At 47.7% G+C, this 16,482-nt stretch overlaps 1 protein-coding gene across 1 annotated transcript in view; it reads left to right on the forward strand.

The window, feature by feature from the left end:
- Positions 1-13,797: 13,797 nt before the first annotated feature.
- EOGT (EGF domain specific O-linked N-acetylglucosamine transferase) overlaps positions 13,798-16,482 on the forward strand; it is a 38,375-nt gene continuing 35,690 nt past the window's right edge. The window contains exons 1-2 of the mRNA XM_063426802.1: positions 13,798-13,889; positions 15,855-16,074. Of these exons, the coding sequence (XP_063282872.1) occupies positions 15,871-16,074 (204 nt within the window). The 5' untranslated portion in view covers positions 13,798-13,889; positions 15,855-15,870. The remainder of the gene's footprint in view (positions 13,890-15,854; positions 16,075-16,482) is intronic.

The raw sequence follows: 16,482 nt of genomic DNA on the forward strand, positions 1-16,482 counted from the left end.
AGATTTGAGATAAGTAGTTCAGCCTCAGCTCTACCTCTCCCTTTAATTACTGCTAATGCTATCAGCCTATTCATTGTACTGTACATATTGCTCTTTCAAGCTGCTGATTCAGACTCGGGCTGTCTTTAGCAGCAGAGATGGGATGAGAGAGATTGTGACAATAAGAGACCCCAATGAGAACTATGTGTAGGGTAAACATGTAGATATTACCCTTATACTTCATAATGTAGATATAACAAAATTCCTCTAAACCAGGGGTACTTAACCTGGTCCCTACCGCCAACTAGTGGGCGTTTTGGAATTTCAGGTGGGCGGTTCTTCAGAAAACACCCAGTGGGCCTCGATGGCCATGGACTAAAGCCGGGAGATCCTTTCATCTCTTCTACATGCCCATGCAGAGCCAGCCTTGCTGTAAGCCCTCTAGGGCTGGTGAGGAGATCAAAGATCTCCCTCACCAGCCTGCTGGCACTTAGTTACAGTAGAGAGAGGGAAGGGCATGAGAGGAGCATTGCCATGTATTACCATGTATTACCATGTATTACCACATTTTGGACAGAATTCATAAGCTGAGAGGGTCTATTAGCTCGCAGGAGGACAGGAGAGTCAGCCTGCAGCCGTAGGCGCTGCAGGCTAAAGTGAACATACCACCCCTGACCACTATGTCCCCCCTCCCTGGTAAAAGGTAAGAAGAAAGGAGGTGGAGACATTGATAGATTTTCACATCTCACCCACTTACACACTGCACCCTTCACACACACATACAGACTGCCCGCTTCATACACATGCACTCCACCCCTCACACACGCACTGCCCCCTCTCACACGCACAGTACCTCTCCCACACACACACAAACAGCGCCTCACAGACACATATATAAAAAAAAAAAAGGATTAATTTAAAAAATACAAACAGTGATACCTCGGTTTACGAATTTAATGCGTTCTCTGGGACTTTTTGTATTGCGAAAAATTTGTAAACCGAAACATAGTTTGTCATAGGAATTCATTGAAAACCAATTAATCCGTTCCGGAGGTCAGAAAAAAGTCAAAATGAGCTGGCATGGAAACCAACCCACAATGCGGAACACACAGTAAAATGCATGCAAACGACGAAGCTCAGCATCCTACCTTTCCACCGCTTGATAACTGCACCCAAAACATTTCCAGAATGGCTCCAAAACTCAAAGCAAAAACCACTCCAACACCTCCACACTCGATGCTACGGCCCATCTAGTCTGCCCAATTTTCTAAATACTTTCATTAGTCCCTGGCCTTATCTTATAGTTAGGATAGCCTTATGCCTATCCCACGCATGCTTAAACTCCTTTACTGTGTTAACCTCTACCACTTCAGCTGGAAGGCTATTCCATGCACCCACTACCCTCTCAGTAAAGTAATACTTCCTGATATTTTTAAACCTTTGTCCCTCTAATTTAAGACTATGTCCTCTTGTTGTGGTAGTTTTTCTTCTTTTAAATATAGTCTCCTCCTTTACTGTGTTGATACTGTGTTTAGTAGTAGGCATATCACTCAAGGTAAATTCAAAAATGAATACTATGTATTTTTACTTTTAAAACATGTCTGCAATAGTTCTAAATTGTTATAAGGAATATCAAATGAAGCAATTTCAGCTGAATCTTTGAATATGCTTAAACTGCCTGCATAGATTGATGATCGAGGTTTACTCTCACATTCAATAAAAAAAAAAAAAAAAACAGCTGGGCAATAATCCCCTCAGAAATATTTTTTAAGCTATAACCTATTAAATGCTAAGTTTTAATTGAACTCCTGCCAGACGGGACTGTACTTTTTCTTTCTCGTTTTTGAATTTATCCTATTAGGGTTACCCCCTCAGTATTGTCCCAGTTAAAAAAATAGACTTGTTCTGAGCTTCCAACGTTTTTATTTTCTCTATCACTAAAGGTTCTTCAGCCTTCCCCAGGCACAATGTGTGTAAAAAGCTAGAAAAAAGGTAAGTACATTGAGCAAAATTATATTCTTTAACTCAAATTGCACTTACAAGATATCAAATGAATGAAATCATATCTCAAATACTCAGAAAACTATTCTACTACTAAACTGGTTCATGGATTGCAGGATAAAACTTACCAGGAAAGGTTAAAGGATCTTAACTAGTGATGTCACGAACATAACATTTACGCGAACTTCCGCAAATGTTCGCGAACAGCCATAGACTTCAATTGGCAGGCGATTTTTAAAACTCACAGGGACTCTTTCTGGCCACAATAGCGATGGAAAAGTTGTTTCAAGGGGACTAACACCTGGACTGTGGCATGCCGGAGGGGGATCCATGGCAAAACTCCAATGGAAAATTACATAGTTGATGCAGAGTCTGGTTTTAATCCATAAAGGGCATAAATCCTCCTCGACTGGTGGTCCGGTGGCACAGCATCACTGGGCAGTTTAGAGGGGCCCAGTATTCTCCATGCTCGTTAATAAGACTATCTACCCGAGTTTCCCATCCAGCAGCAGCAGGGTCCTCTGTTCTCGCGATCCGCGAGAGCGTTGCTATGGCAACCCACGATCGCGAGAACAGAGGACCCTGCTGCTGCTGGATGGGAAACTCGGGTAGATAGTCTTATTAGCGGCCGGTCCCTTTACACAAGACACAGGGCGGCATTTCGCCACCCCTGCGAAAGTTCGCCCCGGGCACCCCCCTAGTGAATGGTACCCGGGGCGGACCGCCCCCGCCGCCCCCCCTTAGTACGCCACTGCCTCTATATACAGAGTAACATGGCTCCCTCTATATACCGTGTAAACATGGCTCCCTCTATATACAGAATAACATGGCTCCCTCTATATACAGAATAACATGGCTCCCCTCTATATACAGTGTAACATGGCTCCCTCTATATGCAGTGTAAACATGGCTCCTCTCTATATACAGAGTAACATGGCTTCCCTCTATATGACGTGTAAACATGGCTCCTTCTATATACAGAATAACATGGCTCCCCTCTATATACAGAGTAACATGGCTCCCTCTATAAACAGAGTAACATGGCTCCCTCTATATACAGTGTAAACATGGCTCCCTCTATATACAGTGTAAACATGGCTCCTCTCTATATACAGAGTAACATGGCTTCCCTCTATATGACGTGTAAACATGGCTCCCTCTATATACAGAGTAACATGGCTCCCCTCTATATACAGAGTAACATGGCTCCCCTCTATATACAGTGTAAACATGGCTCCCTCTATATACAGTGTAAACATGGCTCCTCTCTATATACAGAGTAACATGGCTTCCCTCTATATGACGTGTAAACATGGCTCCCTCTATATACAGAGTAACATGGCTCCCCTCTATATACAGAGTAACATGGCTCCCCTCTATATACAGTGTACACATGGCTCCTCTCTATATACAGAGTAACATGGCTTCCCTCTATATGACGTGTAAACATGGCTCCTTCTATATACAGAATAACATGGCTCCCCTCTATATACAGTGTAACATGGCTCCCTCTATATACAGAGTAACATGGCTCCCTCTATATACAGTGTAAACATGGCTCCTCTCTATATACAGAGTAACATGGCTCCTGAGCTGCGGGTGGGGGCCCTATAAAAGAATAATGGGGGGGCCTACTGTCCTCCCCGCCACCCCCACCCCTGAGCGGCGGGTGGGGGTCCTAAGTTACAATAAGAGGGGGGGACCTACTGTCCTCCCCCCGGCCCCCACCCCTGAGCTGCGGGTGGGGGCCCTATAAAAGAATAATGGGGGGGCCTACTGTCCTCCCCGCCACCCCCACCCCTGAGCGGCGGGTGGGGGTCCTAAGTTACAATAAGAGGGGGGGACCTACTGTCCTCCCCCCGGCCCCCACCCCTGAGCTGCGGGTGGGGGCCCTATAAAAGAATAATGGGGGGGCCTACTGTCCTCCCCCCGGCCCCCACCCCTGCGCGGCGGGTGGGGGCCCTAAGTTACAATAAGGGGGGGACCTACTGTCCTCCCCCCCGGCCCCCACCCCTGCGCGGTGGGTGGGGGCCCTAAAAAACAATAAGGGGGGGGACCTACTGTCCCCCCCAATCCCCCACCCCTGAGCGGCGGGTGGGGGCCCTAAATGAAAATCCCCCCTCCCCCAAGCCCCTAGTCACACACCCAAATAAAAAAGCCCCTACCTACCCCCCTCACCTTAAAAAATAGTGAGGGGGGAATAAAATTACTACCCTGTAAAGTAAAATTCAACTTACTATTCAACGTCTTCTTTTTTCTAAAATCTTCATTTTTCAGGCGCAAAAAAGGGCAAATAAAAAGCCATCATACCCGTCGAACTTAAAAATAAAATAAAAAACCAGAGCGCAAAAAAAAAAAAATGAATCCATCTTCACCCATGGAGGGCTCTGCGCAGACTAGGGTATTAACATATACCCTATTGTTACAATTGTTACTTGAAAAGCATGAGGAATGCCGTTAGGGTACCACATGCTCATTTGTTATACCTCCATGCACTACAAAAATAAAGAATAAAAATAAATAAATAATAATAATAATAAAAAAAAAAAGTATGCAGCTTCCAAATGAATCTAAAATGGATGCTGTCCAGGAGGTGGGAGGGTCTGCTAGGGAGGGTGTGCTGCTGATTGGCTGGAATGTGTCTGCTTACTGTGAGGTACAGGGTTAAAGTTTACTCAATGATGACGAATAGGGGGCGGATCGAACCACGCATGTTTTCGCCCACCGTGGCGAACGCGAACACGCTATGTTCGCCAGGAACTATTCGCCAGCGAACCGTTCGGTACATCACTAATCTTAACATGTATAGCTTGGAGGAAACACGAGACAGGGGGGATATGACAGAAACATTTAAATACATAAAGGAAATTAACACAGTAGAGGAGGAGACTATATTTAAAAGAAGAAAAACTACTACTACTAAGATGACAGTCTTAAATAAGAGGGGCAAAGGTATAAAAATAATATCAGGAAGTATTACTTTACTGAGAGGGTAGTGGATGCATGGAATAGCCTTCCAGCTGAAGTGGCAGAGGTTAACACAGTAAAGGAGTTTAAGCATGCGTGGGATAGGCATAAGGCTATATTAGCTATAAGATAAAGCCAGGGACTAATGGATGTATTTAGAAAATTGGGCAGACTAGATGGGTCGAATGGTCCTTATCTGCCGTCACATTCTATGTTTCTATGTTATACAGCTCAATTTCCCAACTAAAGAGAAAACGGAGCACCAGAAATGTCTCTTTCTTCCAAAAATAAATACATAAAAACATCAAAAAACATAAAAAGAATTAAAACATGAAGAAATAAGTACACAGTTTCCTCAGCAAAGGTTGAGGGCTGCATACAGTTTACCGGTCAGACTGGGTCCATTAAATATGGTCCCAGCTGACTGAAGGAGCCTTCGGTATTGATTAATACCTATGTCTCCCTGGCATAAGCAGTGATTTAACCCTGCTCCCATCATAACGTTAGGATATGTCATCACGCCCTAATGGCCTTAAAGCCTGGGATTTGGAGGACGTACTGGTATATTGTAATGTTGTCAAGGCATTAAATGACTTTTGTTTCTTTTTATGCAGTTCTAGCCAAACCCCCCCTAGCAGCCTACTTGAAAAATGGTTTAATTTTTAATCCAGTCTTACAGAACAGAGTGTTAACTTTAGAAGTTATATCTTTTTCTATTCAAATCGTCCATAATTGCTAAGTTTTGACTTAACTCTGCGGCATCATTCACCCCAGTATATGCTTCTTCAGTAGTGTTTACAAGGGGGAGGAAATGAGAAACTCTCACTTCTGCTCTGCAAGTGACAGATCCTCTTTGGACAATCATATATATTTTTTTGAAGATCAGGGCTGAATACACCTACTAGCTCCTATGTAACCATAGTTACTCCAATCACCATGACACTGCAGTGATTTGAAATGGTCATAGTGGTAGGAGTATGTATGTGTAGGGTTTCTGCTTGAAACACTGCTCTTACAGAGATATTAGTAATTATGTGCTGGTAGCAAGTTGCACTCCCAGCACATGTGACTTTGGCAGCACAGAGCTAGTATCAATTCTGTGCATAAATTGCGTCTGTTGTCCACACGCACTGCATGTTGACAACAGATGTAGAAATCTTCCCTTTGCAGGCAGAGTGCCTGCAAGCGGGCACCTCCATCCAATGCTGGCAGTTTTTTTTGTTTTGTTTTTTAAAGCCCTCCCTCTATCTCCCCTCTCTTCTTACTGGCCCAAAGTACGCGCATGCACTCCAAGCAGGCAATTAGTGCAATCACAGATTTCTCTCTGGATTCCAGGTAAGTAAAAATCCCAGTAGGGCACAGCAAGGGTCTTCTCGCTCCAAACGGTTAAAAAAACACCCTTTAATAATGCAGAGCAGTAGATGTTCTAACACAGTAACCTAATATAGGAAATTGGATAGACTTTGCATGGCATGCTGAAAAGTCTTTTTCCAGGCCTAAAATATGATTTATACACAAGAAGTAAATATGTAAGATTTACAATCTGTGTGAGTGAATACTGAACAAATTGAATGATCTTTAATCTACAATTCATTGCAAATCTAAATCATCACACTGAATTCGTTTGATATTGCTTCCTAATAACATGACATTTCCCGATACTGCAGAGATGTCTCTCTTTTTTTTTTTGTTCTCAATTGGTGCAGAATCTGTTGTTATTCAATATTATTTTTCAAATGGAATTTGGTATAGTACAGATATTAATGGACACATTAAAGCTACTCAAATGTCAATGTAGTTTGATTTTACTACTATCCCATAACACCTGAAGAAAATGTATTTCTTCTGCCAGCTGTGTCATGTAAAGAGAATAAATCTCTCTCAATATGCGATCACTGAAGATAAAAAACAATCAAAGGTATTTGCAAGTTCAGAGTTACATTTCTGTAGAGCAATGAAGTTCTATTGTCATTAGTTTGGTTGGCAGATACAGTTTGAAGCTCCGAACACACACCCTTGGGGTTATTTAATAAACCGTGAAATGTGGAGAATTGACAAGGGAATGTATAAACAAAACTGTAAAGATAAAGAAATACTTGAATAAGGAAAAACCTTTTAAAACTGGCTATTGGTGGCCTAAATTATCCAACTGTTTTGTTCGTTTGTCCACAATTTCTGGATTAGTGAATAAACATCTATGACTTCTTTAAAGGGACACTATAGTCACCAAAACAACTTAAGCTTATTGAATCAGTTTGAGTGTATAGATCATGCCCCTGCAGTCTCACTGCACAATTCTCTGCCATTTATGAGTTAAATCACTTTTGTTTCTGTTTATACAGCTAAAGTCACACTTCCCCTGGCTGTGACTGACACAATCTGCTGGAAAAAATTGTTTCACTTTTAATCAGATGCAACTTGCTTTAAAAGTTTTTATCTCCTGCTCTCTAAATTGAACTTTAATCACATCCTGCAGTGTCTAGCAAGCTATTAACCGAGCAGGAGATAAGAAATTCTAAATTAAACAGAATTTGCAATAAAGGAAGTGTAAACATTAGAGGACTCTTTACAGGAACTGTTTAGGAAGGCTGTGTAAGACACATGCAGTAAGGTGTGGCTAGGGCTGCATAAACAGAGATTTAACTCCTAAATGGCAAAGAATTTAGCGGTGAGACTGCAGGGACATGATCTATACACCAAAACTGCTTCATTAAGCTAAAGTTGTTTTTGTGACTCGAGTCCCTTTAAATTATTTTGTCCTATCTGAGTCTGCAACCCTTCAACACAGATGCTTATTTTTGGCCTATATCCCTCTCTTTCTGGCACCATCTTAATATGTTGCTTTAGATCACTCCCTCTGCCTGTCACTCCGTGTAGAATGTCCTCGCTGATGGCAATAAAGGATCTTCATTATCCTCTACCCAGTCTGAGAAAGTGGTTGTTGCCGAGAGCTACTTTCTCGTCCAGGTATAGGATAATGAAACTTCTCGCAGTCTGTGAGTCCATGTCGCAAAAAAGTAATAAAAGGCATGGGAGCAAGAGACACAAGTATGAGGGTTAGAAGACACATGGGGTACGAACCACAATGGAGAGTGTAGGAGACACAATAGGGGAGACAGGAGATACAAGAGAATTGAAAGAAATGGAATGGGGGCACAAGAAGCACAAAATGCAGGTAAGATGCAAGGGGAGGATAAGAAACAAAATGGGGGTAAGACAGAACGTTGCTTGAGACACAAGAGAGGGGTAAGACATACAAAATGGGGATGGGAACACAAAAATGAGAAAGAGACTCACAATGGGAAAGAGACACCAGAGGGATGTAAGACATGAGGGGGTGCAAGAGACTATAGGGGTGCTCAGGGCCGTATTAACATTGGGGATGATGGAGCTGCAGCTCCAGGCCCAGGCCCAGGGAATAGGCCCATTTTTTTTTTACACTCTTCTCTTAGGTTTGCCACCTGACTGGTATTTTACTGGCACAGATGGTATTAGAGGCTGCCTGGCCGTGCCGGTATTGCAAAAATACCGGCAATACAAATGCAGATATTTGATATTTACTCTGCAACACCAGCGCCGGCCAGTAGGGGTCACTGTGTGTGTGGAGAGAGGCAGGGATATGAAGTTACAGCATATCCCTCCCTGCCTCTCTCTACTCAATGATCCGCGGGGGAGCAGCTACACAGCACAGAGAGTTCAGACAGCAGCTCCCAACCTGCAGAGACAGCCTACAGCAGGCATAGGCAACCTTTGGCACTCCAGATGTTATGGGGGATGTAGTCCACAACATCTGGAGTGACGAAGGTTGCCTATCCCTGGCCTACAGCATAGGGAAGTGAGGGATGAGGGGAAAGGCTGCAGGGAGACATTGGGACAATGAGACACTAATTGACACTGGGAGACCTGGCGACACAGACACTTGGAGACACTGGGAGACATGGGGACACTGAGACACTATGGGACACTGGGAGACCTGGGGACACAGACATTAGGGGACGCTGTAAGACATAGGGACATTCAGAGACACATTGGGACATGGAGACACTAATGACACAGTGTCTCCCTGTCTTCCAGTGTCCCCATGTCTCCCAGCCAGTGTCCCCATGGCTCCCAGTGTCTGTGTTCCCATGTCTCTCAGTGTCCCCATGTCTCCCAGTGTCCCCATGTCTCCCAGTGTCCCCATGTCTCCCAGCCAGTGTCCCTAGTGTCTCAGTGCCCCCAAATGTTTCAGTGTCCCCATGTCTCCCAGTGTCCCCTAGTGTCTGTGTTCCCATGCCTCCCAGCCAGTGTCCCTAGTGTCTCAGTGTCCCCATGTCTCCCAGTGTCCTCTAGTCTCCCAGTTTCTGTGTTCCCATGTTTCTCAGTGTCCCTAGTGTCTTAGTGTCCCCAAATGTCTGTGTCCCCATGCCTCTGTGTCCCTAGTGTCTGTCTCCATGTCTCCCAGTGTCCCCAAGTGTCCCATTGTCCCCATGTCTCTCAGTGTCCCCTAGTATCCTAGTGACACAGGACACACTGAGACATGGGGACACTGGGAGCAATGAGGACACAGACACCTGGACACTAGTGGACTGGGTGACATGGGGACACTGACACATAGGGACACTGATGCCAGGCTGGCCTTCCAATTCTTTAGGCAGACATGTCCCCTTTTTGGGCATTTTCGCTCCTTTTGGCAGTTCTGGTCACGTGATTCCAGTGGCCCACCCTTTTACACCGCCCATTGACTTCCTGCTTCACTGGACACTGCTGTTAGGGAGAATGGATTTACTTAAAAGATGAAAGCATTAATTAGAGAGAGATTAGCATATTTTAAGAAAATCTTCGTTTTCTTATAGCTGCATCCTATGAGTTTCCCTCTGGCACCATCTCCACCAGATACATAATGCTTGAGAGCAGAGGCGGCTCTAGACTTTATGAGGCCTTAGGCGAAATGCAAACATGAGGCCCCACTAACAAAAAAGTGTCACATATACACATTGATGCACTGTCTACCTGTGTATGTGCCTGAGAGTGTGTCTGACAGAGAGTATCCTTGTGTGTGTGAATGTATGTCTCTGTGAGCATGTTTGCGTTTTCGTCTGAGACCCTATGTGTATGGGGTAGCTGCTTGAAATGTGTTGTGTGTATAGGGGGGGGGTGATGGTGAGAGGGAGAGACGGGTGATGTGAGAGGGGGGTGATGGTGTGGGGGTGATGGAGAGAGGGAGAGGGGAGGGTAATGGTGAGTGGGAGTGCGATGGTGAGTGGGAGTGCGATGGTGAGAGGGGGTGCGATGGTGAGAGGGGGTGCGATGGTGAGAGGGGGTGCGATGGTGAGAGGGGGTGCGATGGTGAGAGGGGGTGCGATGGTGAGAGGGGGTGCGATGGTGAGAGGGGGTGCGATGGTGAGAGGGGGTGCGATGGTGAGAGGGGGTGCGATGGTGAGAGGGGGTGCGATGGTGAGAGGGAGCGCGATGGTGAGAGGGAGCGGGGGAGAGGGGGTGCGATGGTGAGAGGGAGCGGGGAGAGGGGGCGCGATGGTGAGAGGGAGCGGGGGAGAGGGGGCGCGATGGTGAGAGGGAGCGGGGGAGAGGGGGTGCGATGGTGAGAGGGAGCGGGGGGTGATGGTCAGAGGGAGCGGGGGGTGATGGTCAGATTGAGCGGGGGGGTGATGGTCAGATTGAGCGGGGGGGTGATGGTCAGATTGAGCGGGGGGGTGATGGTCAGATTGAGCGGGGGGGTGATGGTCAGAGGGAGCGGGGGGGTGATGGTCAGAGGGAGCGGGGGGGTGATGGTCAGAGGGAGCGGGGGGGTGATGGTCAGAGGGAGCGGGGGGGGTGATGGTCAGAGGGAGCGGGGGGGGTGATGGTCAGAGGGAGCGGGGGGGGTGATGGTCAGAGGGAGCGGGGGGGTGATGGTCAGAGGGAGCGGGGGGGTGATGGTCAGAGGGAGCGGGGGGGGGTGATGGTCAGAGGGAGCGGGGGGGGTGATGGTCAGAGGGAGCGGGGGGGGTGATGGTCAGAGGGAGCGGGGGGGGTGATGGTCAGAGGGAGCGGGGGGTGATGGTAATGTGAGAGGGAGCGGGGGGTGATGGTAATGTGAGAGGGAGAGGGGGTGATGGTAATGTGAGAGGGAGAGGGGGTGATGGTAATGTGAGAGGGAGAGGGGGTGATGGTAATGTGAGAGGGAGAGGGGGTGATGGTAATGTGAGAGGGAGAGGGGGGTGATGGTAATGTGAGAGGGAGAGGGGGGTGATGGTAATGTGAGAGGGAGAGAGGGGTGATGGTAATGTGAGAGGGAGGGGGTGATGGTAATGTGAGAGGGAGGGGGGTGATGGTAATGTGAGAGGGAGGGGGGTGATGGTAATGTGAGAGGGAGGGGGGTGATGGTAATGTGAGAGGGAGGGGGGGTAATGTGAGAGTGAGGGGGGTAATGTGAGAGTGAGGGGAGTGTGATGGTGAGAGGAAGGGGGGGGTGCGATGGTGAGAAGGAGCGGGGGGTGATGGTGAGAGGGAGGGCTTGATGGTAATGTGAGAGTGAGGGGGGTGATGGTAATGTGAGAGTGAGGGGGGTAATGTGAGAGTGAGGGGAGTGTGATGGTGAGAGGAAGGGGGGGTGCGATGGTGAGAAGGAGCAGGGGGTGATGGTGAGAGGGAGGGCTTGATGGTAATGTGAGAGGGGGTGATGGTAATGTGAGAGGGAGGGGGTGATGGTAATGTGAGAGTGAGAGGGGCGTAATGTGAGAGTGAAGGTGGTGGGGGGGTGATGCTGAGGGTGGTGGGGGGGTGATGCTGAGGGTGGTGGGGGGGTGATGCTGAGGGTGGCGGAGGGTGATGGTGAGGCTGAGGGTGGTGGGGGGTGATGGTGAGGCTGAGGGTGGTGGGGGGTGATGGTGAGGCTGAGGGTGGTGGGGGTGATGGTGAGGGTGGTGGGGGGTGATGGTGAGGGTGGTGGGAGGGTGAGGGTGGTGGGGGGGTGATGGTGAGGATGAGGGTGGTGGGGGGTGAGGCTGAGGGTGGTGGGGGTGATGGTGAGGGTGGTCGGGGGGTGATGGTGAGGGGGGGTGAGGCTGAGGGTGGTGGGGGGTGATGTGAGGGTGGTGGGGTGAGGCTGAGGCTGAGGATGGTGGGGGGTGAGGCTGAGGGTGGTGGGGGGTGAGGCTGAGGGTGGTGGGGGGTGAGGCTGAGGGTGGTGGAGGGTGATGGTGAGGCTGAGGGTGGTGGGGGGTGATGGTGAGGGTGGTGATGGTGAGGCTGAGGGTGGTGGGGGGTGATGGTGAGGGTGGTGAGGCTGAGGGGGGTGGGGGGTGATGTGAGGGTGGGGGTGAGGCTGAGGGGGTGATGGTGAAGCTGAGGGTGGTGGGGGTGATGGTGAGGGTGAGTGGGGTGGGGGGTGATGGTGAGGGTGGGGGGTGAGGCTGAGGGGGTGGGGGGTGATGGTGAGGCTGAGGGTGGTGATGGTGGTGGGTGGTGAGGCTGAGGGGGGTGGGGGTGATGGTGAGGCTGAGGGAGGTGGGGGGTGATGGTGAGGGTGGTGGGGTGAGGCTGAGGATGGTGGGGGGTGAGGCTGAGGGTGGTGGGGGGTGAGGCTGAGAGTGGTGGAGGGTGAGGCTGAGGGTGGTGGAGGGTGATGGTGAGGCTGAGGGTGGTGGGGGTGATGGTGAGGCTGAGGGGGTGATGGTGAGGCTGAGGGTGGTGATGGTGGTGGGTGGTGAGGCTGAGGGGGTGGGGGGTGATGGTGAGGCTGAGGGTGGTGATGGTGAGGGGGTGAGGCTGAGGGGGGTGAGGCTGGGGGTGGTGGTGGGGGGTGAGGATGAGTGTGGTGGGGGTGATGGGGAGGGAGAGCCTACCTTTCCCTGGTGGTCCGGTGGCCACTGCTCCCGGTCTGCAGCTCCGCAGAGCTGCAGACCGTGTAGTCTTGAGAGATTTCAGAGCGTTGCCGCGGTAATCCAATTGATTGGCCAATTCTCGCGAGTCACATGGTCTGCAGCTCTGCACACTGCGGAGCTGCAGACCAGTGTCTGCGATGGTGGCCGGGCAGCCAGGAGGGGCCTCGCACCCGGCGGCATACCAGGCAAGCCGCCGGGCCCCCTCCTGGTGTCAGGTCCTCGGTCAGTGACCGAGGACCTGACACACTCTGCCAACAGGCGGTTTAGGCGGCCGGAGGCCCCCACCAGCGCGAGGCCTTAGGCGGCCGCCTAAACCGCCTAATTAGAGAGCCGCCTCTGCTGAGAGGTATGACTGTTTTAGTGTTTTTGGCCGATAAGATTCTGTAATTAGGCCCCTCATAATTGTCAGCACCAGGCCCACTGGGCTCTTAATCTGGCCCTGGGGGTGCCAACATTCATTTTTGCCCCTGCTGCCTCTGCCACCCACCATCTTCCTTCCCTGCACCCCTCTCCTCTTGCATCTCCCATCTTCTCTAACCATCCCCCCCCCAGCATGCATCACCCTTTCCATTCTCTCCCTGTGTACCACAATCATGTCTATTATTACTTTCCTGCGCTTTTTCCTGCTCCCACCATCCTACCCATGCATCTCTCTTCCATCCCACTTCCTATCCTTGCACTTCCTTCTCTCCAATTTCCCTTTAATGCATCCCTCCCCTCTTTTCCCCCAACATCCAAGCCCCAAACCTCTTTGTCTCGCCATCCATTCCTGCTCTAGCCTATTCCCTCGGCAGCTTTCCCTCCTGCTTATAATGTACACCCTGCTCCCCTACACCTGTCTACCCCGACACCTTCCATTCACTCCCCTTCTCTTGGCTCCCAACACTCAGCCTGCTCCAATAGTCTCAGCGTGCAGCGCCCCCTGCTGGCCTCCCCTCCCAGCTCGCTACCCCCCTCTCCATTTGTACATGGGCCGCCCATGGTTTCCGGTAAGCTGCCGGCTGGGACTTCTCCTCCTCCTGCAGCCCGGAGCAGATAATGCGGCCGATCAGCAGCGGGATCCGGGCAGGGGATCAGGTACCCGGGCAGCGGGAGGGAGGGTGTGTGTGACTGGCTGGCTGTGGGGTGTATGAGCCATCTCCATCCATCCTCTGCTTCCCTTACTGTACACAGTGACACTTTCTGCCATAGCGCAAACACATGGGGTAACGCAGTACGGGGGGAGGGGGTAGCCTGTCACAGATGACTGTAACGTTTCTGTTACAAGCTATAACACAATGTATCCGCCCCCCATGAATGTAGAATTCCATGTGCTTTTTAACCCTTTGAATGGAAGTTCTTTTTTCAGAATGTATATATAGGGAATATATATTTATATATATATATATATATATATATATATATATATATATGTTTTCTTTTTTTTTTCCAGTATACTACAAGGTGATGGATAGGACTTGACAGGTTACTGACCTATAGCATCTCTAGGAGGGAAACCCTTTCACCAGAGGGGCACTGTCATTAAATAAAGTTACATAGTTTAGCATAGCAGCCTGTAAAAAAGATACAAGTCCATAATGTCCACCTCATCTATGTTTTGGTTTTTGAAAAGAAAATTGAAAAACTTTGTCACAACATATGAAAGTTTTGCACAAAGCCATAGCTTACAGGCAGGGTTATTTAGTGTGAATTTCAACTGACATAACAAAATAGGTGAATCAGAAAAATGATCAAATTCAGCTTTTTTTTCATTCTCGCTTCTTTAAAAGCTGTTTGTGTTGCACAATTTATTTCTTTTAAATAGTGAATATTTATGTCATTTACACCTTGCCAGAGCAGACCATAAGAATTTGACTGTACAGTGCTAAGGAGGGAATTACCCATCCCGACTTTTCCTGTATAGTATTTGTCAGCTGATGCTCAATCATAAACCATTCTCAAACCAGCCACTAAAAGCTTTTAAACCCTGCAACGAAAACATTGCCGTTTTGCATGTTTTACCCAAACCACTTAATTTAGGTCTGAGTGCCTATAATATCCCCTTACGCAGTGGGAACTAGCAGTGGTCTGAACATGACCAGGAAGGGTCTCATGGCGCCTTTGCCCTATAGCTCTCAATAGGTGTTGGTGGGCTACTTTTACACTTACCATGGTCCCATTATAGGAATGTTGGGACTGGCTAAGTCACTTGGAGACTTGGTGAGAGCTCACTGCAGAATTTGCAAAATATATAAATTTACCAAAAAAAAAGCACAGATCAGTATCTTTTTTATTATTATTATTATTCCAGGTTCAATCATCACTAAAGTTCACCGTACTAGTTATGGTACCAGAAGTCACTTAAAAGCTGTCAAAATGTAGCAACAGTTTGACACATACTTTCCCCTGTCATGTACCCACAGTCCTTCCAGTCTGCAGTCCACACTTCTGCATTTGCTGTATCAATTTCATGCCGATACTTTCAGTTGCTTACTAATTTCCAAAGATGGTATGCCAAAGCAGAACTTCATATTTCCACATTAGCATAACTTCACTGACTGAAAGGACTGCAGGCACCGAAGAGAGACAGTTAACTGTCAAACTTTCCGTGGTACAATGTCAAATGACTCTTTTCACTATAACGTCTAAATACAGACATGTTGTAGTGGTTATAGTAACTAAAATGGTACCTGTCTTGCCAGGTACATCTTATTCTCTTTTCCTTAAAGAGCAGTACATTCTATCTATACATGGTGTTGACGGGTTTGCTAGCAAATGTGTAGATTGGTAGGATAACCAATTTAAAAATAGTTTTTTCTCCCACCTGTCAATCAATCTGCTCTTCACACTTAGCAACTACAAAGCATGCGCTGTGGTTGCTACGGTAACTCCCTAGCCAACCCTGCTAACTGTAAAGAACATTAAAATACAATTGTTAATCACTTGAAGAAGTCTTACTACACCACCCAAAAGAGAGATTCTTTGATACCAAAATATGTAGTATATCGCTAAGCATAGGACTGATTTTGTATTTTTATTTGTGTTTGTCTGTATTTATTTCAGAACAAGAGGGTTTGTCATGCTGTATATAGAGTCGAGGCTCTTTCTACTGATAATCCATTTCATCACATCAAGTAAAATTGGTTTGGTTGCTACAAATGCCTCTGCTCCTCTCTATGATTATGGGAAGATTCATTTGCCAGCTGATCACATACCGTATTACCTGCACAACAACAGGCATGTTGCTACGGTCTGCAAAGAAGACCCATTCTGTCCGTTTAGAGTAAGTGCAGTAATTGAAGGGATACAGTGACTAAAATGCTTAAACTTAAAAAGCCTGTCTTTCTTTTTTTTCTTTCATTACAATTTTATTTTTGTAGTGGTTATGGTACCCAGAGTCTACCTTTTAAGGAAGGAACAAGAGTAGAAGTGATAGTATCAAAGGTCAAAAATTGAGAAGCCCCACTGTTATTGGATAGGCTTGGCACAGGAGGAAGAGAGTTTGAAGATTCCTGTATTTGATTAATCTTTTCAGTAAAGTTGCAATTTGTTAACATTCTCCCTCACAGGATCTCCCTCGTTTTTAGATGATACATACTTGATTGGGGTTACAGGGGATGGAAGTTGGTAATGAATAAGTTAAAGGACCACTATAGGAACCCAGACCACTTCAGCTTAATGAAGTGGTCTG

The sequence above is a fragment of the Pelobates fuscus genome, chromosome 7, assembly GCF_036172605.1.
Source record: "Pelobates fuscus isolate aPelFus1 chromosome 7, aPelFus1.pri, whole genome shotgun sequence".
In the NCBI taxonomy this organism is placed as follows: Eukaryota; Metazoa; Chordata; class Amphibia; order Anura; family Pelobatidae; genus Pelobates; species Pelobates fuscus.